Here is a 25,528-nt window from a genome sequence, read left to right on the forward strand (position 1 = left end):
AGCTTTCCTCTGTATTTACTTCCTATTGTTTTAGTGACAGAAATAGCTTTCAGGTGTGAACAAAGCTATTTGCACTTCTGTTATGTGCAATGAATTAGGCAATTTTGCTAAGGGCAATCGTATTGGTCTGTTGGTGTCCCTTCTACCCTGAAGAAAATAAGTAGAATACAGATTTTCCATGCCCTTTTAAGGATAGAATGCACACTTTCTGAAGTTCAGAGACAACAGTACTGTACGGTACATTTGCTTTTCTAATCTTAGGTGATTTACTGTCTCTCCAGTAGCAGGGGAGGGTTACGTTTAGAGAAGAGCTTGTCTGGGGGAGCCAGATAAACAGTTTGAAAATACGAGTTGGCTTATACTACATATGTAGGATCTTCATTTTACCAGTTTCTCACGGCAGAATAATTAGTCTGCAGCAGCAGGAAATGTGAATTATTCTGTGGATTCTAATTCATGAAAATTGTTGTAGGGTTGATAGATTTATTGTTAGGGCAAATCAAATCAGAAATGTGAAAGTGGAAATTACAAATTTTAGAAGCCCTTTTAAACCATGAATGCGCTATAAGTTTGCATTTCCTGCTATGCAGGAAGTTTCATGCAACAGCGTAATCAAATTAAGATCCTACATCTGTAGGACATGGGGCTCACCATTGAACTCATCCTCTTGTCTGGGTTCTGTCCCCCTCAATCTTCAGACTTCGTTGTTGTGTGGGGTATGATAAATTATTAATGCATTTAATAGGTACAGTTGAAGTCGGAATTTACATACACCTTAGCCTTAGTACATTTAAACTCAGTTTTTCACAATTCCTGACATTTAATCCTAGTTAACACTCCCTGTTTTAGGTCAATTAGGATCACCACTTTATTTTAAGAATGTGAAATGTCAGAATAATAGTAGAGAGAATGATTTATTTCAGCTTTTCTTTCTTTCATCACATTCCCAGTGGGTCAGAAGTTTAAATACACTCAATTAGTATTTGGTAGCATTGCCTTTAAATTGTTTAACTTGGGTCAAATGTTTCAGGTAGCCTTCCACAAGCTTCCCACAATAAGTTGGGTGAATTTTGGCCCATTCCTCCTGACAGAGCTGGTGTAACTAAGTCCGGTTTGTAGGCCTCCTTGCTCGCACACGCTTTTTCAGTTCTGCTCAATCTATAGGATTGAGGTCATGGCTTTGTGATGGCCACTCCAATCCCTTGACTTTGTTGTCCTTAATCCATTTTGCCACAACTTTGGAAGTATGCTTGAGGCCATTGTCCATTTGGAAGACCCATTTGCGACCAAGCTTTAACTTCCTGACTGATGTCTTGAGATGTTGCTTCAATATATCCACATAATTTTCCATCCTCATGATGCCATCTATTTTGTGAAGTGGTGCCCTCCTGCAGCAATGCACCCCCACAACATGATGCTGCCACCCCCGTGCTTCACGGTTGGAATGGTGTTCTTCGGCTTGCAAGCATCCCCCTTTTTCCTCCAAACATAACGATGGTCATTATGGCAAAACAGTTCTATTTTTGTTTCATCAGACCAGAGGACATTTCTCCAAAAAGTACGATCTTTGTCCCCATGTGCAGTTGCAAACTGTAGTCTGGATTTTTTATGGCGGTTTTGGAGCAGTGGCTTCTTCCTTGCTGAGCGGCCTTTAAGGTTGTGTCGATATAGGACTCGTTTTACTATGGATATAGATACTTTTGTACCTGTTTCCTCCAGCATCTTCACAAGGTCCTTTGCTGCTGTTCTGGGATTGATTTGCCCTTTTCGCACCAAAGTATGTTCATCTCTAGGAGACAGAACGTGTCTCCCTCTTGAGCCGTATGACGGCTGCGTGGTCACATGGTGTTTATTTTATTTTTTTGTTTTATTTTATTTCACCTTTATTTAACCAGGTAGGCTAGTTGAGAACAAGTTCTCATTTGCAACTGTGACCTGACCAAGATAAAGCATAGCAATTCGACACATATAACAACACAGAGTTACACATGGAATAAACAAAACATACAGTCAATAATACAGTTGAAAAAAGAAAACAAAAAGTTTATATACAGTGAGTGCAAATGAGGTAAGATAAGGGAGTTAAGGCAATAAATAGGCCATGGTGACGAAGTAATTACAATATAGCAATTAAACACTGGAATGGTAGATGTGCAGAAGATGAATGTGCAAGTAGAGATACTGGGGTGCAAAGGAGCAAGATAAAAAAATACAGTATGGGGATGAGCTAGATAGATGGGGTGTTTACAGATGGGCTATGTACAGGTGCAGTGATCTGTGAGCTGCTCTGACAACTGGTGCTTAAAGCTAGTGAGGGAGATATGAGTCTCCAGCTTCAGTGATTTTTGCAGTTCGTTCCAGTCATTGGCAGCAGAGAACTGGAAGGAAAGGCGACCAAAGGAGGAATTGGCTTTGGGGGTGACCAGTGAGATATACCTGCTGGAGCACGTGCTACGAGTGGGTGTTGCTATGGTGACCAGTGAGCTGAGATACGGTAGGGCTTTACCTAGTAGAGACTTGTAGATAACCTGTAGCCAGTGGGTTTGGCGACGAGTATGAAGCGAGGGCCAGCCAACGAGAGCGTACAGGTCGCAGTGGTGGGTAGTGTATGGGGCTTTGGTGACAAAACGGATGACACTGTGATAGACTGCATCCAATTTGTTGAGTAGTGTTGGAGGCTATTTTATAGATGATATCACCGAAGTCGAGGATCGGTAGGATGGTCAGTTTTACGAGGGTATGTTTGGCAGCATGAGTGAAGGATGCTTTGTTGTGATATAGGAAGCCGATTCTAGATTTAATTTTGGATTGGAGATGCTTAATGTGAGTCTGGAAGGAGAGTTTACAGTCTAACCAGACACCTAGGTATTTGTAGTTGTCCACGTATTCTAAGTCAGAGCCGTCCAGAGTAGTGATGCTGGACGGGCGGACAGGTGCGGGCAGTGATCGATTGAATAGCATGCATTTAGTTTTACTTGCATTTAAGAGCAGTTGGAGGCCATGGAAGGAGAGTTGAATGGCAGTGAAGCTCGTCTGGAGGTTAGTTAACACAGTGTCCAAAGAGGGGCCAGAAGTATACAGAATGGTGTCGTCTGCATAGAGGTGGATCAGAGAATCACCAGCAACAAGAGCGACATCATTGATGTATACAGAGAAGAGAGTCAGCCCGAGAATTGAACCCTGTGGCACCCGCATAGAGACTGCCAGAGGTCCGGACAACAGGCCCTCCGATTTGACACACTGAACTCTTATCAGAGAAGTAGTTGGTAAACCAGGCGAGGCAATCATTTGAGAAACCAAGGCTGTCGAGTCTGCCAATAAGAATGTGGTGATTGACAGAGTCGAAAGCCTTGGCCAGGTCGATGAATACTGCTGCACAGTAATGTCTCTTATTGATGGCGGTTATGATGGCGTTTTGGACCTTGAGCGTGGCTGAGGTGCACCCATGACCAGCTCTGAAACCAGATTGCATAGCGGAGAAGGTGCGGTGGGATTCGAAATGGTCGGTAATCTGTTTGTTAACTTGGCTTTCGAAGACCTTAGAAAGACAGTGTAGAATAGATATAGGTCTGTAGCAGTTTAGGTCTAGAGTGTCACCCCCTTTGAAGATGGGGATGACTGCAGCAGCTTTCCAATCTTTGGGAATCTCAGATGATACGAAAGAGAGGTTGAACAGGCTAGTAATAGGGGTTGCAACAATTTCGGCAGATCATTTTAGAGAGAGAGGGTCCAGATTGTCTAGCCCGGCTGATTTGTAGGGGTCCAGATTTTGCAGCTCTTTCAGAACATCAGCTATCTGGATTTGGGTGAAGGAGAAATGGTGGGGGCTTGGACGGGTTGCTGTGGAGGGTGCCGGGCAGTTGACCGGGGTAGGGGTAGCCAGGTGGAAAGCATGGCCAGCCGTAGAGAAATGCTTATTGAAATTCTCAATTATAGTGGATTTATCGGTGGTACACATTCTTTGAATGGGGCATGCTTATTTAAGATGGTGAAGAAGGCACTTTTAAAGAACAACCAGGCATCCTCTACTGACGGGATGAGGTCAATGTCATTCCAGGATACCCCGGCCAGGTCGATTAGAAAGGCCTGCTCGCATAAGTGTTTTAGGGAGCGTTTGACAGTGATGAGGGGTGGTCGTTTGGTCGCAGACCCATTACGGATGCAGGCAGTGATCGCTGAGATCTTGATTGAAAACAGCAGAGGTGTATTTGGAGGGCGAGTTAGTTAGGATGTAATCTATGAGGGTGCCCGTGTTTACGGATTTGGGGTTGTACCTGGTAGGTTCATTGATAATTTGTGTGAGATTGAGGGCATCAAGCTTAGATTGTAGGATGGCCGGGGTGTTAAGCATGTCCCAGTTTAGGTCACCTAGTAGCACGAGCCCAGAAGATAGATGGGGGGCAATCAATTCACATATGGTGTCGAGAGCACAGCTGGGGGCAGAGGGTGGTCTATAGCATGCGGCAACAGTGAGAGACTTGTTTCTGGAAAGGTGCATTTTTAGAAATAGAAGCTCGAATTGTTTGGGTACAGACCTGGATAGTAATACAGAGCTCTGCAGGCTATCTTTGCAGTAGATTGCAACACCACCCCCTTTGGCAGTTCTATCTTGGCGGAAAATGTTATAGTTAGGAATGGAGATTTCAGGGGTTTTGGTGGTTTTCCTAAGCCAGGATTCAGACACGGCTAAGACATCCGGGTTGGCAGAGTGTGCTAAAGCAGTAAGTAAAACAAACTTAGGGAGTAGGCTTCTATTGTTAACATGCATGAAACCAAGGCTTTTACGGTTACAGAAGTCAACAAATGAGAGAACCTTGGGAGTGGGAGTGGAGCTAGGCACTGCAGGACCTGGATTAACCTCTACATCACCAGAGGAACAGAGGAGAAGTAGGATAAGGGTACGGCTAAAGGCTATACAAACTGGCCGTGTACAGACAAAGGTAAGGTAGGATGTGAGTACGTTGGAGGTAAACCTAGGCATTGAGTAATGATGAGAGAGAGTCTCTAGAGATATTTAAACCAGGTGATATCATCGCATATGTAGGAGGTGGAACAACATGGTTGGTTAAGGCATATTGAGTAGGGCTAGAGGCTCTACAGTGAAATAAGACAGTAATCACTAACCAGGACAGTAATGGACGAGGCATATTGATATTAGAGAGAGGCATACGTAGCCAAGTGAACATATGGGTCCGGTGAGTGGTTGAGCTGGCTGGGGACACGGCGATTCAGGCAGTTAGCAGGGCGGTGCTAACAAGCTAACAGTTAGCAGGCCGGGGCTAACAAGCTAGCAGTTAGCAGGCCGGGGCTAACAAGCTAGCAGGCCGGGGCTAGCAAGCTAGCAGGCCGGGGCTAGCAAGCTAGCAGTTAGCAGAGCGGGGCTAGCAAGCTAGCAGTTAGCAGAGCGGGGCTAGCAAGCTAGCAGTTAGCAGACCGGGGCTAGCAAGCTAGCAGTTAGCAGACCGGGGCTAGCAAGCTAGCAGTTAGCAGACCGGGGCTAGCAAGCTAGCAGTTAGCAGACCGGGGCTAGCAAGTTAGCAGTTAGCAGACCGGGGCTAGCAAGTTAGCAGAAGGGTCTTTGAGGGACGTCGCGATGGAGGTAAGTCTGTTTTTGCCTCTTCGTGCGGTGACGTCGATAGACCAGTCATGGATTAGTAGGGATCCAAGTAGCTCTAAGTCATTTAGCAGACGCTCTTATCCAGAGCGACTTACAAATTGGTGCATTCACCTTATGATATCCAGTGGAACAACCACTGGGGGGTTAGAAGGATTACTTTATCCTATCCTAGGTATTCCTTAAAGAGGTGGGGTTTCAGGTGTCTCCGAAAGGTGGTGATTGACTCCGCTGTCCTGGCGTCGTGAGGGAGCTTGTTCCACCATTGGGGTGCCAGAGCAGCGAACAGTTTTGACTGGGCTGAGCGGAACTGTGCTTCCTCAGAGGTAGGGAGGCGAGCAGGCCAGAGGTGGATGAACGCAGTGCCCTTGTTTGGGTGTAGGGCCTGATCAGAGCCTGAAGGTACGGAGGTGCCGTTCCCCTCACAGCTCCGTAGGCAAGCACCATGGTCTTGTAGCGGATGCGAGCTTCAACTGGAAGCCAGTGGAGAGAGCGGAGGAGCGGGGTGACGTGAGAGAACTTGGGAAGGTTGAACACCAGACGGGCTGCGGCGTTCTGGATGAGTTGTAGGGGTTTAATGGCACAGGCAGGGAGCCCAGCCAACAGCGAGTTGCAGTAATCCAGACGGGAGATGACAAGTGCCTGGATTAGGACCTGCGCCGCTTCCTGTGTGAGGCAGGGTCGTACTCTGCGGATGTTGTAGAGCATGAACCTACAGGATCGGGTCACCGCCTTGATGTTAGTGGAGAACGACAGGGTGTTGTCCAGGGTCATGCCAAGGTTCTTAGCACTTTGGGAGGAGGACACAAGGGAGTTGTCAACCGTGATGGCGAGATCATGGAACGGGCAGTCCTTCCCCGGGAGGAAGAGCAGCTCCGTCTTGCCGAGGTTCAGCTTGAGGTGGTGATCCGTCATCCACACTGATATGTCTGCCAGACATGCAGAGATGCGATTCGCCACCTGGTTATCAGAAGGGGGAAAGGAGAAGATTAATTGTGTGTCGTCTGCATAGCAATGATAGGAGAGACCATGTGAGGATATGACAGAGCCAAGTGACTTGGTGTATACCGAGAATAGGAGAGGGCCTAGAACAGAGCCCTGGGGGACACCAGTGGTGAGAGCACGTGGTGCGGAGACAGATTCTCGCCACGCCACCTGGTAGGAGCGACCTGTCAGGTAGGACGCAATCCAAGCGTGGGCCGCGCCGGAGATGCCCAACTCGGAGAGGGTGGAGAGGAGGATCTGATGGTTCACAGTATCAAAGGCAGCAGATAGGTCTAGGAGGATGAGAGCAGAGGAGAGAGAGTTAGCTTTAGCAGTGCGGAGAGCCTCCGTGACACAGAGAAGAGCAGTCTCAGTTGAATGACCAGTCTTGAAACCTGACTGATTTGGATCAAGAAGGTCATTCTGAGAGAGATAGCAGGAGAGCTGGCCAAGGATGGCACGTTCAAGAGTTTTGGAGAGAAAAGAAAGAAGGGATACTGGTCTGTAGTTGTTGACATCGGAGGGATCGAGTGTAGGTTTTTTCAGAAGGGGTTGCAATTCTCGCTCTCTTGAAGACGGAAGGAACGTAGTCAGCGGTCAAGGATGAGTTGATGAGCGAGGTGAGGTAAGGGAGAAGGTCTCCGGAAATGGTCTGGAGAAGAGAGGAGGGGATAGGGTCAAGCGGGCAGGTTGTTGGGCGGCCGGCCGTCACAAGACACGAGATTTCATCTGGAGAGAGAGGGGAGAAAGAGGTCAAAGCACAGGGTAGGGCAGTGTGAGCAGGACCAGCGGTGTCGTTTGACTTAGCAAACGAGGATCGGATGTCGTTGACCTTCTTTTCAAAATGGTTGACGAAGTCATCCACAGAGAGGGAGGAGGGGGGGGGGGGAGGAGGATTCAGGAGGGAGGAGTAGGTGGCAAAGAGCTTCCTAGGGTTAGAGGCAGATGCTTGGAATTTAGAGTGGTAGAAAGTGGCTTTAGCAGCAGAGACAGAAGAGGAAAATGTAGAGAGGAGGGAGTGAAATGATGCCAGGTCCGCAGGGAGGCGAGTTTTCCTCCATTTCCGCTCGGCTGCCCGGAGCCCTGTTCTGTGAGCTCGCAATGAGTCGTCGAGCCACGGAGCAGGAGGGGAGGACCAAGCCGGCCTGGAGGATAGGGGACATAGAGAATCAAAGGATGCAGAAAGGGAGGAGAGGAGGGTTGAGGAGGCAGAATCAGGGGATAGGTTGGAGAAGGTTTGAGTAGAGGGAAGAGATGATAGGATGGAAGAGGAGAGAGTAGCGGGAGAGAGAGAGCGAAGGTTGGGACGGCGCAATACCATCCGAGTAGGGGCAGAGTGAGAAGTGTTGGATGAGAGCGAAAGGGAAAAGGATACAAGGTAGTTGTCGGAGACTTGGAGGGGAGTTGCAATGAGATTAGTGGAAGAACAGCATCTAGTAAAGATGAGGTCAAGCCTATTGCCTGCCTTGTGAGTAGGGGGGTAAGGTGAGAGGGTGAGGTCAAAAGAGGAGAGGAGTGGAAAGAAGGAGGCAGAGAGGAATGAGTCAAAGGTAGACGTGGGGAGGTCAAAGTCACCCAGAACTGTGAGAGGTGAGCCATCCTCAGGAAAGGAACTTATCAAGACGTCAAGCTCATTGATGAACTCTCCAAGGGAACCTGGAGGGCGATAAATGATAAGGATGTTAAGCTTGAAAGGGCTGGTAACTGTGACAGCATGGAATTCAAATGAGGAGATAGACAGATGGGTAAGGGGAGAAACAGAGAATGTCCACTTGGGAGAGATGAGGATTCCAGTGCCACCACCCCGCTGGCCAGATGCTCTCGGGGTATGCGAGAACACGTGGGCAGACGAGGACAGAGCAGTAGGAGTAGCAGTGTTATCTGTGGTAATCCATGTTTCCGTCAGCGCCAAGAAGTCGAGGGACTGGAGGGCAGCATAGGCTGAGATGAACTCTGCCTTGTTGGCCGCAGACCGGCAGTTCCAGAGGCTGCCGGAGACCTGGAACTCCACGTGGGTTGTGCGCGCTGGGACCACCAGGTTAGAGTGGCAGCGGCCACGCGGTGTGAAGCGTTTGTGTGGCCTGTGCAGAGGGGAGAGAACAGGGATAGACAGACACATAGTTGACAGGCTACAGAAGAGGCTACGAATGAGGCTAGGAGGTTGGAATGACAAGTGGACTACACGTCTCGAATGTTCAGAAAGTTAAGCTTACGTTGCAAAAATCTTATTGACTAAAATGACAAATGAGTACTGCTGGCTGGTGAAGTAGGCTAGCTAGCAGTGGCTGCGTTGTTGACTTTGTTTGAACGTGTAGCTGGCTAGGTAACCTCGATAGTTTCAGTACTACACCTTATCATGATACAAAAGCAACTATGTAGCTAGCTAACATAGCACTAATCAAGACGTTCCTTTGTAATGTATTTAGTTTCTACAATGCTGCTCGTCGGTAATAGTTGGCTAGGTTTGGAAAAATGGCGTCGCGGGGGACGAAAATAGCTGGCTAGCTAACCTCGATAATTACTCTAAACTACACAATTATCAAACTATGACAAAGACAACTATGTAGCTAGCTAACACTGCACTAGTCAAATCGTTCCGTTGTAATGTATTAGTTTCTACAGTGCTGCTAGTCAGTAAAGGTCGGCTAGCTAGCAGTGGGTTTGACGATGACTAGGTGTGTTGACTAAGTCTGGACAACGGCGTCGCGGCGCGGCTGGCTAGCTAACCTCGATAATTACTCTAAACTACACAATTATCAAACTATGACAAAGACAACTATGTAGCTAGCTAACACTGCAGTAGTCAAATCGTTCCGTTGTAATGTATTAGTTTCTACTGTGCTGCTAGTCAGTAAAGGTCGGCTAGCTAGCAGTGGGTTTGACGATGACTAGGTGTGTTGACTAAGTCTGGAGTCTGGACAACGGCGTCGCGTCGCGGCTGGCTAGCTAACCTCGATAATTACTCTAAACTACACAATTATCTTAGATACAAAGACAGCAAAGACAACTATGTAGCTAGCTAACACTACACTAATGAAGTCGTTCCGTTGTAATGTAATAGTTTCTACAGTGCTGCTAGTCGGTAGAAGTTGGCTAGTTGGCTAGCTAGCAGTGTTGACTAAGTTAGGAGGACGAAAACAGCTGGCTAGCTAACCTCGATAATTACTCTAATTACTCTAAACTACACAATTATCTTTGATACAAAGACGGCTATGTAGCTAGCTAAGAAAAATTGCTCAGATCAAACAAATCAAACCGTGGTAATGTAATGAAATGTAATATTACCTGCGGAGCGAAGCGAAGTGCGACTACTCGCTCCAAACCCGGAAGCAAACCCATGGGCCTTCAGCGGACGTTGCGCCTGAGGGGCCTGTTGGAATCCTCGGGCGATTACGTCGGTATTCCAGTCGTAGAGGATCGGCGGGGTTCCGTGCCCGGTACCGGCAGTAGAAGGGGTCCGGATATTGTAGCCCAGGAGTGGGCTTCGGTAGTAGCCCAGGAGCCCTGGCCGGGCTAGCTTCAAGCTAATTGGTGCTTGCTCTGGGATGGAAACGCTAGCCAGGAGTAGTCACCCGGGATTGCGGTTAGCTAGTTGTGAAGATCCAGATGAAAATGTTCAGAGTTTGCCGTAGGAATCCGTGGATATGGAGAGAAAAAAATAGGTCAGTTATGCTCTGGTTTGAGTCAAGTTGTACGAACTGGCAAGAGCTTTCCGAGCTAGGTTAGCTGATGACCGCTAGCAGTGGTTTGCTGACTGATAGCTGGTAGCTAGTTAGCTGGCTAGCTACAGTTGAGGGAATCCAGATCCAAAGTAAATAGAAATACTTCAGGAAAAAAAACTGATCCACGCCACATTGGGTGAGGTGGGTTGCAGGAGAGTATTTAGAAGTTGAGGTTTAGGAAAATATTTAAAAAAGATATGCGAAGAAAAATATATAAAAGGATATATACAAGGGACACGACAGGACAAAGACGTCTGACTGCTACGCCATCTTGGACATTTTACTTGCATACTATTGTTTGTACAGATCAACGTGGTACCTTCAGGCATTTGGAAATTGCTCCCAAGGATGAACCAGACTTGTGGAGGTCTATAATAATTTTTTCTGAGGACTTGGCTGATTTCTATTGATTTTCTCATGATGTCAAGCAAACAGGCACTGAGTTTGAAGGTAGGCCTTGAAATACATCCACAGATAAACCTCCAATTGACTCAAATGATGTCAATTAGCCTATCAGAAGCTTCTAAAGCCATGACATCATTTTCTGGAATTTTCCAAACTGCTTTTAAATGCACAGTCAACTTAGTGTATGTGAAATTCTGACCCACTGGAATTGTGATACAGTGAAATAATGTGCCTGTAAACAATTGTTGGAACAATTACTTGTCATGCACGAAGTAGATGTCCTAACCGACTTGCCAAAATTATAGCTTGTTAACAAGAAATTTGTGGAGTGGTTGAAAAACTAGTTTTAATAACTCCAACCTAAGTGTATGTAAACTTCTGACTTCAACTGTATGTATTTTAAGTTAGTACATAGTATAGAAATACTTACTATGATTTAGCATTTAACTGTTTAAAAAAAAGATGGATAAAGTGGGAAAATTCCAGATTACAAAGCAACCACTGCACTTGATTCTCATAGCGTCTGATGTTTCAGAGGTACCGTTTCTCATAAAAGCTCTATGCTCAGCTCTAAATGCTGTGAGACCACCATGCTTTGGAGTTATTATCATGGTTCGTTCATTCCACACCAATACTGTCTTTCAGAGCTCAGCCCTTACAGACAAGGGCCTCCGGCCAAAGGAAAACCTCCCTCCCTAGACACCTCTGGGGATCGGCTGCCCTCAGTGTAGGAGCCTCGCCATTATGGCCTTGAGCCAGGCCCCTGTAAACATACTTTAGTGGGTCCCAGAGGCCCCCCAGTACAAAACATTGCGGAGGCCGCTCTTACCCGCATCACACTGTTAATGGTCCTGAAACATTCCAAGACCTGTTTCCTGAGTCTTGTGGATCAAGTTTGTTATGCAAACATGCATCATCCTACAAAACAGAACTTTATGCTAACTGCTTGTTGACAGCAGTTTTGCTTTCGATGAATCCAGACATATAAATCTGAAGTTTGGCATGTTTTTGTAGGGAAAGATTCATCATTCATTTCTTTGTTAAAGGTTTAGGCCATTAGCTCCCACAACATTAGCCAAAATGTTTTGGATCTGCCATTATGCAATCTCATAGATGGGTGACAATATCTAGATTACAGCTTTAGAGTGATTACGAGAAGAAAGAGAGAAACTGGGAAAGAGGCGTTGGTGGAATACAATGCATTCCTGTCATGAGAATGCTTTGGTTTATTTCTTTATCTCGGTTTCTCTTGCTCCCACAGTCTGTTTCTCTTGCTCCCAAAGTCTGTTTCTTTTGTTACCACAGTCTCTGTTTATTTTGTTCCCACAGTCTCTGTTTCTCTTGCTTTCAGTTTTTTTGAGGTGCAGAAGTGGATGCCAGGGAGGAATTTGTTTGATATGCTTATGGCTTTGTTGAAAGGATATGCTATGATTATTGCATATCATTAGATAATATCCTTGGAGAGGCACAGTGGTGGCTGCATATAATTGCCAGGTGATTGTAACGGTAGGTTGTAATTTTCCCCAGCCACAGAGTGTGGTTGTTTAGAAAGACCTATTCTTGCCATAAATAGCTTCCATCTGTAGAAATCAGTTTGATATTCCTCACTACTTGAATAGAAGATTTACCATAGTTTTGTCCACAGAATCACTCTTCTGGGCTACAACATACGGTACAAGAATGCCAAGTGGCCTTTTGGGTAACTTTATCATAACCAATTGGCCTCAGTTGAAGGCTGCATGGTATGTGGAGGATAATCAAGGGCAATTGAGTATTTTGGTTCTCATGATTTGAAATAAGCCATTTCACTGTGTTGTATTGACAGGTCAACATATTTTCTCATGTTCACATAGTTTAGTTTATGGTTGGTCTGACGCAAAGACTTCCACCATTTGGAATTAGTTATGCTCAGGTAAGGTCTGTGCCATTTGGAATTAGCTATGCTCAGGTAAAGTCTGTGCCATTTGGAATAAGGTATGGTCTGTATAAATACACAAGTGTTCCATTTGGAATTAGCTATGAAATAAGCTGTGTGTCTGTCTTCCAAACAACTCAACACCTTCAAGTTCCAAGCCTTAAAACTGCAATCTCGAGACAATGCAGGTGTACAACTGGCAGCTAAAACTCAGATTCCTTGCACATATATACTGGCGGATTCAGCTCTAATAAAAAAGAACAGTAACAAAAGTGTTAAATTCCTTTTATCTTTAGTGGGTAATATTTTTGTATAGTATATCTACAGTAGTGTATTCAGGTACTATGCGCTTATCATATTAGTTTTCATCAAACATACAGTAGAAACACACATACTTTGAACATCCATGTGTTCACAAAATGTGATCGGTTGCATAACCCTTTCAATTTAATTTCCATATGCATTAATCACCTTTAGATCCAGAGCCTGATTCCTACATGTGCCAGTAAATTCCTCCCGCTGGCTAAGCCACATGGACCTGGCCTTTCTGGCCAGTCTGGTGGTGTTGTGGCTGATGGCTTCAGCCAGTGTTCTTCCAGGAGCTGGTGTTCAGCCTCCAGCCGTCCTGCAGGCTCCTCAGCCACCTGACACCAGACAGGAGAAGGCAGTGAACCAAATAATGACTATTGCATTTGGGCTCTAGTGCTAAGAGGACGGACTTTGGGATTGGATCCTCACAGAGAGACACTGAGGGGATCCCCTCAAGAGATCCTCATTGGATATCATGACCCAAGATGACTGAATATTGTTTAGATTTTGATTATAACCATATTTTTTTACTCATTGTATTTCATTACAGACTCTGTCATCAAGGATGACACATTTGAGGTGATGATGCAGATTGACTGTGAGGTCATGGACACCAAGATCCTCCACATCAAAACCTCCAGCATCCCAGAGTTCCTACGTGCCAACACCACTGACTTCCAGGCTGCAGCATCGGTTGGTGTTCTATCAGACTCTGCCTGAACTTCACTTCAACCAGAATACCTGGCAATCTGAAAGCCTATAATTTAGGCAACATTTTGATATATTGATAAACTGTGACAACAATTTTTGCCTTGTTGTATCCTCTCTGGAAATGTTCTGCATCAATTTCGTACATCCTCTGTCTTATTTCACAAGTCCTTATACCTCTGATGTTACAAATCTATCAAGACTTATAAAGAAGTTGTCCAGCAACTGTTTGCCTCCATATTGCTTGGTTTAGAGCGTCTGGTTTATGTTAAATTGACAGGCTGCCAATGCAGGCATCTAGGTCATTTGTTAGGATAAATATGGGACTTAATGTTGAACCCTGTGGAACCCCTTCAAAAAATTCCTTCACTGTCTTGACCCTACAGCTATTTAATTGAGCCATAATTTTACCAAATGTAACCTAATACCTTTATACAAAACAGTAATTGATTCTGGACCCTATTGATGGAACCAAGCCATGTTAACAAGATCATTTTCACATATATTAAAGTTGTTAATAGACATATCTGGTGGAGTTATGATTCTTACTTTTTATAAAGCCATGTTGAGTGAACAAACAATGTAAGCAATACATTTACATTTTTGTCATTTAGCAGATGATCTTATCCAGAGCAACGTACAGTTTGTGCATTCATCTTAAGATAGCTAGGTGGGACAACCACCTATCAGAGGCATAGTAAGTATGCTTTCCTCAAAGTAGTTATCAGGAAAGTCAGAGCTAGCAAGGGGTGGGTGGTCAAGTGCAAGTGTGGTTCAGTTTAATTTATTTCATTTTTTTACTCCTTAGTATGTGCAGTATCACACAAACATGATCGAAGTTATGATGTGGCCATTAGGGGTGTAATAAAGAATTTGTTTTGTTTGAGTTGCTTAATGGTTTTCAGAAATAAAACCATGGACAGTAACATGTTCTAATATTGATGACTAGTGTGTGTCAGCATTCATGTTTGAAGGCATTTATTTTATTAAAAGCTTCATTTTAAATTACAGTATATACACAACATACACTTTAAACTTCTAACAAGCAGTAAGAAATAACTCTCTTGCTTTGCTGAATGATCTTGCCTGCTGCCATTTGGGCAGTTAAAAACGGTGACCATTAAATATAAAAATACAACTATATGCGTTGGGACAAAATGGGAGACATTTTGAGAAATAAAACACAAACCGAGCAACAGAGATTATAAAGTGCAAAACACAATGGCCCTGTAGACTGATCTACAATCCACTAAGACATTAAATGTACACTACCGGTCAACAGTTTGAGAACACCTACTCATTCAAGGGTTTTGCTTTATTTTTTATATTTTCTACATTGTAGAATAATAGTGAAGCCATCAAAACTATGAAATAAGACATGTAGTAACCAAAAAAAAGTGTTAAACAAATCAAAATATATTTTATATTTGAGATTCTTCAAATAGCCACCCTTTGGCCTTGATGACAGCTTTGCACACTCTTCAAATTTTGATTTGTGTAACACTTTTTTGTGTTATTTCATAGTTTTGATGTCTTCGCTTATTATTCTACAATGTTGAAAATAATAAAAATGAAGAAAAACCCTTGAAAGGGTAGGTGTTCTTAAACTTTTGATCGGTAGTGTATATATTTAGGATCTTTTATACAAAAAAGTGCTCGTCCCTTTATTATATATATATCACTACTCGTTTGCTTTTAATATGCAAATATAACATTGTAGGTCACCTGGTGACCGTTGTCCCATGCGTACAGCTTTTTGTCCTTGGGGTTGTAGTCGATTTGCGTCGTGTATGTGTAGTTGTTTGTGAACGGTATTCTGGGGATCATCTGGGTGTGTGTGTGCGTATCGAAGGCGTAGGATATATTGGCATGGGTGTGTTCGTAGTTGTCCACCGCATACAGGACACCACAAATGACAAAGGAGTTTCCGTAGAAGTGTCTCCTCAGGCCCGTTCTGAACGTACTCTGGAGGCTGAGGTCGGTCGGGTTCACACGGCTTAGGATGATTACTTCCTGATGGAAGCCCTCCTCATCCAGAGCAGGGTACACTAACCACAGGCCGCTCTCATCCACCGCAAAGTCGATATCCAAGTGTCCTCGCCACCTCCAGGAGGCGTCCTCCTCTAACACGGCATCGTGCAGCGTCGTCCAGGCCGCCACGTAGAGCAGATGCAGGTCGAACTTGATGATGTCACGGGAGAAGGCGCGGTTGTAATAGAAAGCTCCGTTGTACACCACGTGGCCTGTGCCAATCCAGTTGTACGGTAGCTTGTAGGAATGGGTGACGTGTCCTGACAGGAAACAGACCAGAGAAATAATAGAGTACTCAATACTGAGCAGCACACATTGCACAAATCAAATAGCACCATTACATGAATCTATTGCCATGTCTGTCTCGTAATCATGGCATCCAGAACCAAAGCAGTTACTTGGTTTTGAGACTATTCTATTGTGAAAATACCTTGTTTGAAGTTGTCCATGTCGTGGAATTCCAGTAGGTGGTTACCATAGTTGTAGTTGGTGACATATATGACATTTCCGTTGCCCTTTGGGTCCTTCATCCAGGCTCCTTCCTTCCGGCCGTAGGTGTTATGGGTCACTGGGTCCGAGATGGAGGCCAGAGTGTCTTTGCACATGCCTGTAAGTAAACATACAGAGATAAAGATAATCTATACTCCCCTCTAGTATTTAAAGAGCAAACAAATAACACTATTTCCCTCCCAAAAAGATCAATGTGGTGTATAATACAAATCATGCCTTTTTCAGCATCAAATTTGAATTTCACTTTGGAAAATCAAAAATCTGATCAACCAAAGATATTTTTTACCAGGGACTTTAGGGGTCGCCGAGGGGCCCTCTGTCCAGCTGATGCGATGCTTGGGTTTGGGCGCACCCATCACCTTGCTGGGTGGGGCTGTGGTGCTGTTGACCTGTCGCACTGCAGCGTTTGGAGACGTCAAAACAGACAAGGTTTCAGGTTTCCTAGTGGCCGCTGGTTGAGTGGTGCTTGCGCTTGTCGCAACCATTGTAGTGGTGGTTGCTGGGGTCGTAGTTGTGGTTGGAATGGTTGTGGTCGGGATGAACAGAGTGGTTGATGGTGTCTCGGTAGCTCTAAGGGCAGATGTGGTGGGATTCCCTTGGGGACTAGGGGCTGTTTTGGAGGCACGAGTGGCCTGGTTGTCTGGGTTCCACTTCCTGTCTTGCGATGTTGGTGTCGGGGTGCCTGCTACAGGTCTGGGCTGGGTGGGTCTCAGGAGCTGGTCATCGATGAGCAAGTCCATGGAACCATCACCGCTCAGGGCTTCGTCTGCTGCTGGTGAATGAGCAGCACAAGCATCATCTACAGTACACCAATATACTCAAGAAGCCAATCCAATCTCATATTAAACCCCAGAACAAAACCTGTCTATAGGCACAGCCCCAATATAGAGACCCCCAAAAAGAAGCCATCGACAACACTAAAATCTCTGGGATGATGTGCTGTATGTTCTGAACTGGATAGACTACTGCTATGTTAGTATATGTCCTGTATTTTAATGGACTTACTGAGCTCCCCAGCGGCTCTATCGTCCACCGTGTTGGCCTTGTAGAAAGTCACTCCTCTGATGACCATGCCGTTGAGTCCCACCTTGCCTTTCAGGGGCCCCTGGAGCTCCTCCCTGTTTTGCGGCTGGCTCCTCTTCAGCATGGGCCTGGTGGACCCCTGGCCCTTGGCCCCAATGTAGCGCTCCTCATACTTCTTCTATAGGAGGATCCAATCACAAAGGACCAAATGTTACCATTGTGTTATCGTAAAGCTTTTAGTGAGACAACTGTACTACATACTGTACCTGTTGATTTTTAGTTACAATAAGTTCTTAGCAACCATTTGTCGCATGGCAGTAAAGTTTTCTGTTTCTGATTTTAAATTGTAATACTAGGCTACAGAAACAAACGCTATGGTTTTGAACATATTGTTTTTCTGAAAACGTATGCAGTCGAGGTTCAAAGTAAGAAAGTAATTTATTGTCAAATACTCTGAAGTCTGAAGAAAATGTATTGTTTTCTGAGACATCTGGAAACTGTTGTAGTCCAGAAAGCAGACTAGTTTTGATCCCGCCACACTGTATTAAAGACGGTGCCAGGCTACTGGCTACCTTAATGTCTTGCCAACGTTTCCACTACATGTCCAAAGAGACTGACTGCCTTGGTTAGCATAGACTTTGTGTGTGTATGTGTGTGTGTCTTACCTCTGTGTTAGCATAAGCTGCAGCTGTATCCTTCTGCAGGGACGGCTCCAGCTCAGTCAGACGTTTTCTCTTTTCCATCCTCTGCTGGGCTCTTCTCTCCTTTTCCTCACTAGAGGGGCTCCTCACACTCACTTTATCCTTCTCCGTGTGGTTACAAGAAAAGGTCTGGACTCCCACAGAGACAAAGCAAAATGGTGAGAAGCCAGTACCATAACCATAGACTTTAAGGCAGGGATCATCGACTAGACCCAACCGGGGCAGATTATATTCTTGAGCGGATTGTCAGGGGGCTGGAACATCATTACAAATCACTTGTAGACTGCAAATTGATCACAAGGAGCAGCAACAGCTATAATATTTGACTAAAACATAATCATTTCAAACCTTGCTTACATTTGTATACGATCAAATATATCTCGCTATCATGTGTGTGAATGCTTTGGAACAGATTTCCAAAATGAAAATCACTTGGTGCTGATTTGCTGGTGTTTTTACAGTCTTTTATGCCCCCCCCCCAAAATAAAATCTTCCGCGGGCCGGCAGTTAGGGAACCCTGCTGTAAGCTATGCAAGCTATGACTGCCCATTCTGAAATGCCTATGAGTGTCAGTATACAAACCTTTTCTATATTGTCAACCCGGTTGAGGAGTTTGGTTGTAACTGAGTGCAACTTTAATAGATCCATCCCGTAAAACGCTCCCTCCAGTAACTCCATTACTGTTGAGAGCTGTAAGAGATCAGAATCATTGCAGTACATTTTAGATAACATACATGTACATGGTGTAGTCCTGTCTCACGCTGTATTCAATCACAGATGATGTGGACATTTCATTCAGATCAAATAACGTTTGAGGAAATATTCCATTGCAAAGGGACCAGGCTAACTCCTTGTTTTACAAAGACTATGGGTTATTTTATGATGGACCAGTGTAGTGTTTTTTGTCCTTAGAGGTAGGCGCTTGTGTTTTACCTTGATGTCATCTTTCCCTGCCTCCTGCAGCTTCTTGAACCTGTAATCTCCCTCGCAGGGATTCAGAGCAGAGGGTGGGGCTATACACACACACTTTTTACAATTGGGCCCCGATGTCACAGTCTCCACTGTGTAAAAGTCTTCGGCCCTGGCGGCGCCCTCCTCTATCCGCCGGCAGGCACTTCTGCTCAGCGGTCTGACAACACATTTACAGCGACAGTCAGAGCCTTCCGACAGCGTTTTCACTTTGTCATAATCTCCCAGCAGCTATAATTGAGAAGAGATGGGTTGAGAATGGGTAGTCCACCAATGAGGAGCACAGCATTTCACAATTCACACAGACACAAGGCAATGACACATGCATTGGTGCAGTTCAGTGGAGGCTGGTGGAAGGAGATGTAGGAGGACAGCCTAGTGGTTAGAGCGTTGGGCCAGTTGCTGGATCGAATCCCCGAGCTGACAATGTAAAAATCTGTCCTTCTGCCCCTGAGCAAGGCAGTTAACCCACTGTTTCCTGGGCGCCGTGGATGTTGATTAAGGCAGCCCCTGCACCTCTCTGATTCAGAGGTTAAAGCGGAAGACACATTTCAGTTGAAGGCATTCAGGTACTGACTAGGTATCCCCCTTTCCTTGTAATGGCTGGGATGGAATAAATGGAACAGAGTTGTTTTGATGTGTTTGATAAATTCTCTTTGTTCCAGTTCCATTCCAGCCACTACAATGAGCCCGTCCTCATATAACTCTTCCCACCAGCCTCCTCTGGTGCAGTTACTTATAGGATGGATCAACATAACATATTAATGAGAATGTATACATTTATCACTACATAGGAAAAACTATCATCTCATCTCTCTGATACCAAATATTCTATGCACATTGCACATTGAAAATGGTTTAACGACTAAGAATCGACTAATGTAGAAAAAAAAATACAGATTTTTAACCCTTTATATGGGTATGAAAAATATTTTGGTCTTACGAACATATTTCACATTTAGGAGAACATTTTAAAACGAAAGTAACTGTATACTAAAATGACAACGCTCATTGTGCATGCGTAAGTAAGCATGATAAGTTCTCAAGGTAATAGGACAACTTTTCCAAGGCTAGTATTCATAGACCATGAAGTATCAATTATTAATATCCTAAACTAAACGGAATTATAATGCTTGGGAAAATTACATTATTCTTCCTCTCATTATTCTTCCTCATTATTCTTCCTCTTAGTTATTCTCATTAACTGTCGCACTTGGCTTTAGATAGCCTAATTTTACGCACAGCCTATACCTATCTAATCAATCCTGTTACAAATCCCGAGGAAGGTCGTAAATACCTGAGTTAAAACGTTCTCCTGGTTGTCCATCTCATCATCCAGCAGTGGTTCGTCGGTCTGTTCTAGTTCCTCTTTAATTCCATTATCCATTACGTCGCTGAGTGCAACTCGTGCCCAAGTGATTGAGACCGCACCCCACAACAAGAGCAATATCTGCAACCTAGACATCATCTCCTAAATTACCAGGTGCACAATTGATAAATTGCTAATAAAAAAATGATGTCTTTGAAACTCTGCAGCGAATTTAAAAAAGAATAAAGTAGTTTGAAATATTCAAATGTTATAATAAGAAATATTCAAACGTTATAATAAGAAGATGTTCATGATAAAAATAAAAAATAAAGTGATCTCGCAATGGAAGTTAATCCGAGATGTATTTAGAGTCCTCGGGTAAACCCTCGCTGTAAGGTATGACCCCTGTTGATGGTTGGAGGTGAATGAACAGGCAAGTGAACGTTCTAATGGTTGGTTATGGATAGGTGGGACGGACTTTATCATTATTGGATACAGGGTGCAGTCTGTCTCACAGATTGGATGTGAAACAATGTTACAAGAGATTAAACAATAGTTTTCAAACATAATATTTGATAATTAATGTTCTTTCTTCTTAACTGTATAGTTGTATAAATGCCTCTTCTGGCCATTGGGAAATGTTTGCTATAAATTTCCTGGCTAGTAGGGTATTATTATAGGTGATATTATTTGATGGACTGCAGAATGAAGCTCATAAATCTGACACAATTTTAGAATAGGCTATTTGTGGTTGAAATTAAGAGAAAATGTGAGACCCAAACCTACCCGATAGCGCCATCTAGGGGTTTATTTCTGCCATCGTCTGTTTATGTGATGGACATTGTTCTTCCACCATTCCAGCAATGTGGGAATCAAGATAAGTGAGTATTATCCGTTATATATTATTTAGAGTGAACAGCCATGATACATAGTGTATTTCATAATAATGTGCATTTCCCTCACAGAGTGGATCCTGTCATAACTGTTCAGCAGTTTTTTACTGGTATACTGGTCTTGATACACAAGCCACAGGTCTTGCAATTGTTCCTTAGATCAGTAGGTGGCCTATAAGTGAATTTTTCTAATGCAGAATATTGAACTCAAATCCCTAAAGTATGAACACAAATGCCCATATTGTATGTTTTACTTGCAACTTACTTTTGATTATCTTGTTTGGGGCTAATGAACTTGTTTCCCAAATATAACATCGGGGGCCAGAAACAGTCAAATGTGTATTTTCAAATAATTTAATCTCACCTTTGCTCCAACTTAGACACTTTATTCTGTGTTCGGTAGGTAGTTCTGAAAGGTTCTCTTAAAAAGAGAATAGAAAGGTTCAACAGCCTGTGCTCTTATTAACATCTCTCACAAGTCACTCAAACCAGTTACAATAACCTCCTCACCCTCTGAAGGATAGTTCTCCTGGTTGAGTAATACTTGATTAATAATTCCCTGTGCTATGGAATGTGTATATGCCAGTAAGGGTGAGAGGTGCAGATCCGTTTAGCTTGGCATCCCTCATTCAAAGCTGTTAGACCTACAGTCTATTGTGTAGGTACAGAGCCCTCCAGCAGTAGCAGTGTGTGGCAGCTCGGGAGGTTGAAGTTGTTGCTTTGACAGAAACCTACAACTATGCCACAGCCACTAGAGGTCCTCTTTAATGGGTACAATGTGTGAGTGAAATCACAGATCCTTTGTGTATTTGTCAGCGTAGGAGGTCAGAGTTGTTTGTTGGGTATAATGTCTCATTGATTTACCTCTTTCTTTTTAGAAGTAATAAAAAAGTAATGTTATGGTCAGCATGGTCAAACACTTGGTTGGTTTAGGACTGTTTTACATTTGATACAGTTTCCTTTCCTCCCCAAAGAACTTTGAAGGTTATAGATTACTTTTTAAGTATTCCATATGATGTGTTCAGTGAACCACAAAGATAGTGAATTCCTAAAAGAGGGACTCTGACAGCAAAGTTATTTTGGGTGAAACGTCTGAACATGCCTCTTCAGTCAAACCTCTATATTCACAGTAACACAAGAACAAGCTTGCATTATCCAAGGTGATATACTATTGTCTGGTTGGAGTTCACATGAGTTGGTGCAACCGACCACAGGAAATATATTCAGCAGATTACATAACTGGGAAATCTCCTGCAATCTGTTCATTAAAGAGACCCCATCAAAGTCCTCCATAAATATTACATTCATTGGCCTCTATGTAAGATCTTCTGTGGGGGAGCTGGAAATGTTTTGTAGTAACAAGAACTGCTACAAAACATACACCTCCCCCTGGGCTTTGGCCTTTTTTACTCCCTCTTTTTACATCGTTCCATATGGAACAGCTTACACATTGATGGAAATATGGAGACATTTGGCCAGAAAACCAAGTGAAACAGCTACAGGCATTATTCCTGTGGTTGGGGCTGGGTTTGACTTCCATAAGCCTATTTAATAGAATATACAGGTTTCATAGATTTTCGGCTTTAAGTGGAACAGTTGTTGGTGTCTGTAAAGTCTGTAACCATGTTTCCTGGGGTATAGAAAAGCAACATTCTTCCAGCACTGAGAGAATGAATGCAAGCTTGGGTTTGTGTAGTCAATAAAATAATGTTAACAGTATGACCGGTATGAAACAAAATAAACTTTACGCCGGCGTATTTATTCCAACTTGCTTTCTAGCAGCATGGGAAGAATGATATTTCAACAAGCTTTCACAGTCTTACTGCAGAATTAGACGTTCAGCCACGTTCTCCAAACGTCAAATTTTGAAGTTGCTCCTGCTCTGTATCATTCCATATTTCTCCAATAAAAACCAGTGTGCACGACTGGGATTGAACACACAACCTTCTGATCCACCACCACCCCCATCCACAATGCCCTAGCAAATCTCATGCCCACTTGATGGCAATATCGCTCACTGTTGCCCCTAGTGGCCGGTTTGGAAGGCATTACTCGAGGACGTCAGGGCACGGATAGACGTCCAATTTCAACATCAATCTTGAACGACCTGGCTGGATATTTTGCCTTAGCTGTGGAACTCTAACCACTTGATAGACTGGGGCCCATATTAGAAATGTTGGTTTTGTACAGTATAGCCTATGCATTGTTCACTCACAGCCAGGACCATTGTGTCTGTGTTCATAGGATTTGTGAGATATTCCTTTCTTGAAGACCAGGACAAAGAGGATATGCTCTCATGGAAAGTCAGTCACTGTTATGCATAAGCAGGACATGAGATTTTAGTGAAACTACCCCACCTCCCCTTCTGTTACATCATAATACCATTGGTCTTGTTACATCATAATACCATAGGTCTTGTTTTTTCCCCTTTTAATACAAGAAATAATTGTTTCTCTTACACCATATAAATATAGGCAATCGATGCGATTTTTTTTACTATCTCTCTCTCACTCACTCACTCACTCACTCACTCACTCACTCACTCACTCACTCACTCACTCACTCACTCACTCACTCACTCACTCACTCACTCACTCACTCACTCACTCACTCACTCACTCACTCACTCACTCACTCCCTCCCTCCCTCCCTCCCTCCCTCCCCCCCCACACACACACACACACACACACACACACACACACACACACCCACACACACACACACACACACACACACACACACACACACACACACACATGTTCTGTCTGAATGTCTGTCTATTTGCGTCTCTCTGTCACACACCACACATGCACGCACGCACACACACACAGGAGAGGAGAACTACCCTTCTACCCCTGCAGGCAGTCACTATTGAAAGAGCCAGACGTGGGTTTTAGAGTACAAGGTTCTGCAAGTCTACAATGTCAATCAAAGCTGGCTTGACCAACCCTCCTTTTCCTCCAGGCCTGCAGGTTGTAAAGCCATTAAAGCATCTAGGATTTTCTTACCAATAGGCCTGTTAGTGCAACCCTTCCTTTCAAGCTGTGGTTAAGGTTGGGGGGGGCGAGGTCTCCTTGTTCCTAAATGAACCATGTACTGTGTTTGGAGCGCAAGATTCGGTATTATTCTTATTCACAGCGCTGTCTTGCTAATCGGAACCTTTGAGAGAGCATCCACCAGCAACATTAGGGTAAATCGCATACTTTTCATTCATAAAAGTTATTTAAAATCTTAATCCGTCTTGTACAGAAAGCTGTGCACTTCAAACATCCTTGTTCTCAACTCAAATGTCTGCGCGTGCATGTATCCCGGTGCTTGTCTGAAACTAAAGCCTTCAAATGGCAAGAGGATACTCTGTTTCTAGACTACTAACTCATGCTTGCCCGCAACAGTTTCAATCCATTAGGGACTGTATTAGCCAAGTTTAGGTTTTGCCCCCCCACTTTTTCTGGACTCTATGCTTCAATATCAAAGCCCCAGCTGGAGTCTTCATTTCTGCCTGGTATTTCCTAAGCAGTTGAAGTGGCTGCATATTATTAGAGAACTTTGTGGTCCACTGGACCAAAATTAATGAGGCTGGGCGGGAGACATGGATACGGTACAGGGTTCTACTTTAGGTCTAATTGAAGGAAGGTAGTCTGTAGACGTCTGACATGGGAAGATGCACTAATGCGTTAACAAAACAGTCTAGGCTAGTCTACATCTAACCAACGTCAGGGGAACCGTTATAAAACAGCTTCTGAAAAAAAGAGTTATTTGAACCTTTTCCCCAACTTTTTTTTACAGACATACTTCAAGCCTTTTAGATGCGTCAAAACAGCTGTTTTGTGACATATGGTTTTCCAATTCCAAGGGTTCATTTCTATTATTGAGTACTCAAGCCTCTTGAATCATCTACATGGCCTCCACCTGACCGGCACCAGACCTGCTCAACTCCAGTGACTTTGAAGTGAAACTGGACAATGTCCAATTGGCAACATGGTCTCAGGGAATTCGTATTATTCTGTATGTAAATCTGTGACTCTCCCTTTAGTATCATATGTTACATTAAGTTAGGTTACATTATGAATGGAATAGCGGTCGTGCAATATCATACGAATTAGAGGACGTATATTGTCATATTGTAATGACCTTGATAGATCATTAGTAAAATAATATCCAGGACAGTGGATCGCTTTCTCGAATCAAACAGTTTATTATACAACTCGAACACGCTACTGTATGTCCGTAGCCTACGCCAATAAATCGTTATACATAAATCACTAACTCTGATAGCTATCTCACTGATCCAGGACGTTAGAGAGAGAATAATCAAGCATGACAATATAACACAACCTGTGGTGCCCAGCCCCCCGCTGTTCCAGCAACCACAAGGATGCCTAGCAGACAGCAGGGGGACTGGCATGCTGTACCCCACAAAACTCTGAGTAACTGG

The 25,528-nt window shown here is 44.0% G+C and overlaps 2 protein-coding genes across 13 annotated transcripts in view; one reads left to right on the forward strand and one right to left on the reverse strand.

The window, feature by feature from the left end:
• The window catches only part of LOC106599111 (cyclic AMP-dependent transcription factor ATF-6 alpha), a 69,752-nt gene extending 55,153 nt beyond the window's left edge, over positions 1-14,599 (forward strand). For all 11 annotated transcript variants that reach the window (XM_045714575.1, XM_045714569.1, XM_045714570.1 and 8 more), the window contains one exon: positions 13,500-14,599. In XM_045714575.1, coding sequence (XP_045570531.1) covers positions 13,500-13,669 — 170 coding nt within the window. In that variant the 3' untranslated portion in view covers positions 13,670-14,599. The remainder of the gene's footprint in view (positions 1-13,499) is intronic.
• Positions 14,600-14,618: 19 nt separating this feature from the next.
• On the reverse strand, positions 14,619-20,634 carry LOC106599115 (olfactomedin-like protein 2B). Of its 2 annotated transcripts, none has more exons than XM_014190187.2 (8): positions 20,189-20,634; positions 18,856-19,122; positions 18,505-18,612; positions 17,887-18,051; positions 17,204-17,399; positions 16,485-16,967; positions 16,119-16,295; positions 14,619-15,948 (listed from the first exon to the last, which is right to left on the reverse strand). In XM_014190187.2, exons 1-8 carry the CDS (start codon positions 20,357-20,359, stop codon positions 15,353-15,355), a joined length of 2,163 nt encoding a protein of 720 aa, XP_014045662.2. In that variant the 5' UTR covers positions 20,360-20,634; the 3' UTR covers positions 14,619-15,352. The 2 variants fall into 2 exon arrangements, with proteins under 2 accessions (XP_014045662.2, XP_014045660.2); XM_014190185.2 differs by having other exon boundaries at positions 16,485-16,970.
• Between the last annotated feature and the right edge of the window lie 4,894 nt (positions 20,635-25,528).

Source organism: Salmo salar, chromosome ssa03 (genome assembly GCF_905237065.1).
Source record: "Salmo salar chromosome ssa03, Ssal_v3.1, whole genome shotgun sequence".
NCBI lineage: Eukaryota > Metazoa > Chordata > Actinopteri > Salmoniformes > Salmonidae > Salmo > Salmo salar.

Excerpts from the sequence above, each read along its gene's own strand:
- LOC106599115 (XM_014190185.2), bottom strand. The coding sequence starts at position 20,359 with ATGATGTCTAGGTTGCAGATATTGCTCTTGTTGTGGGGTGCGGTCTCA. Across the intron at positions 19,123-20,188 it reads AGGAGAACGTTTTAACTCAG|CTGCTGGGAGATTATGACAA; the intron begins GTATTTACGACC and ends TCTCAATTATAG. Across the intron at positions 16,296-16,484 it reads GGCGACCCCTAAAGTCCCTG|GCATGTGCAAAGACACTCTG; the intron begins GTAAAAAATATC and ends GTTTACTTACAG.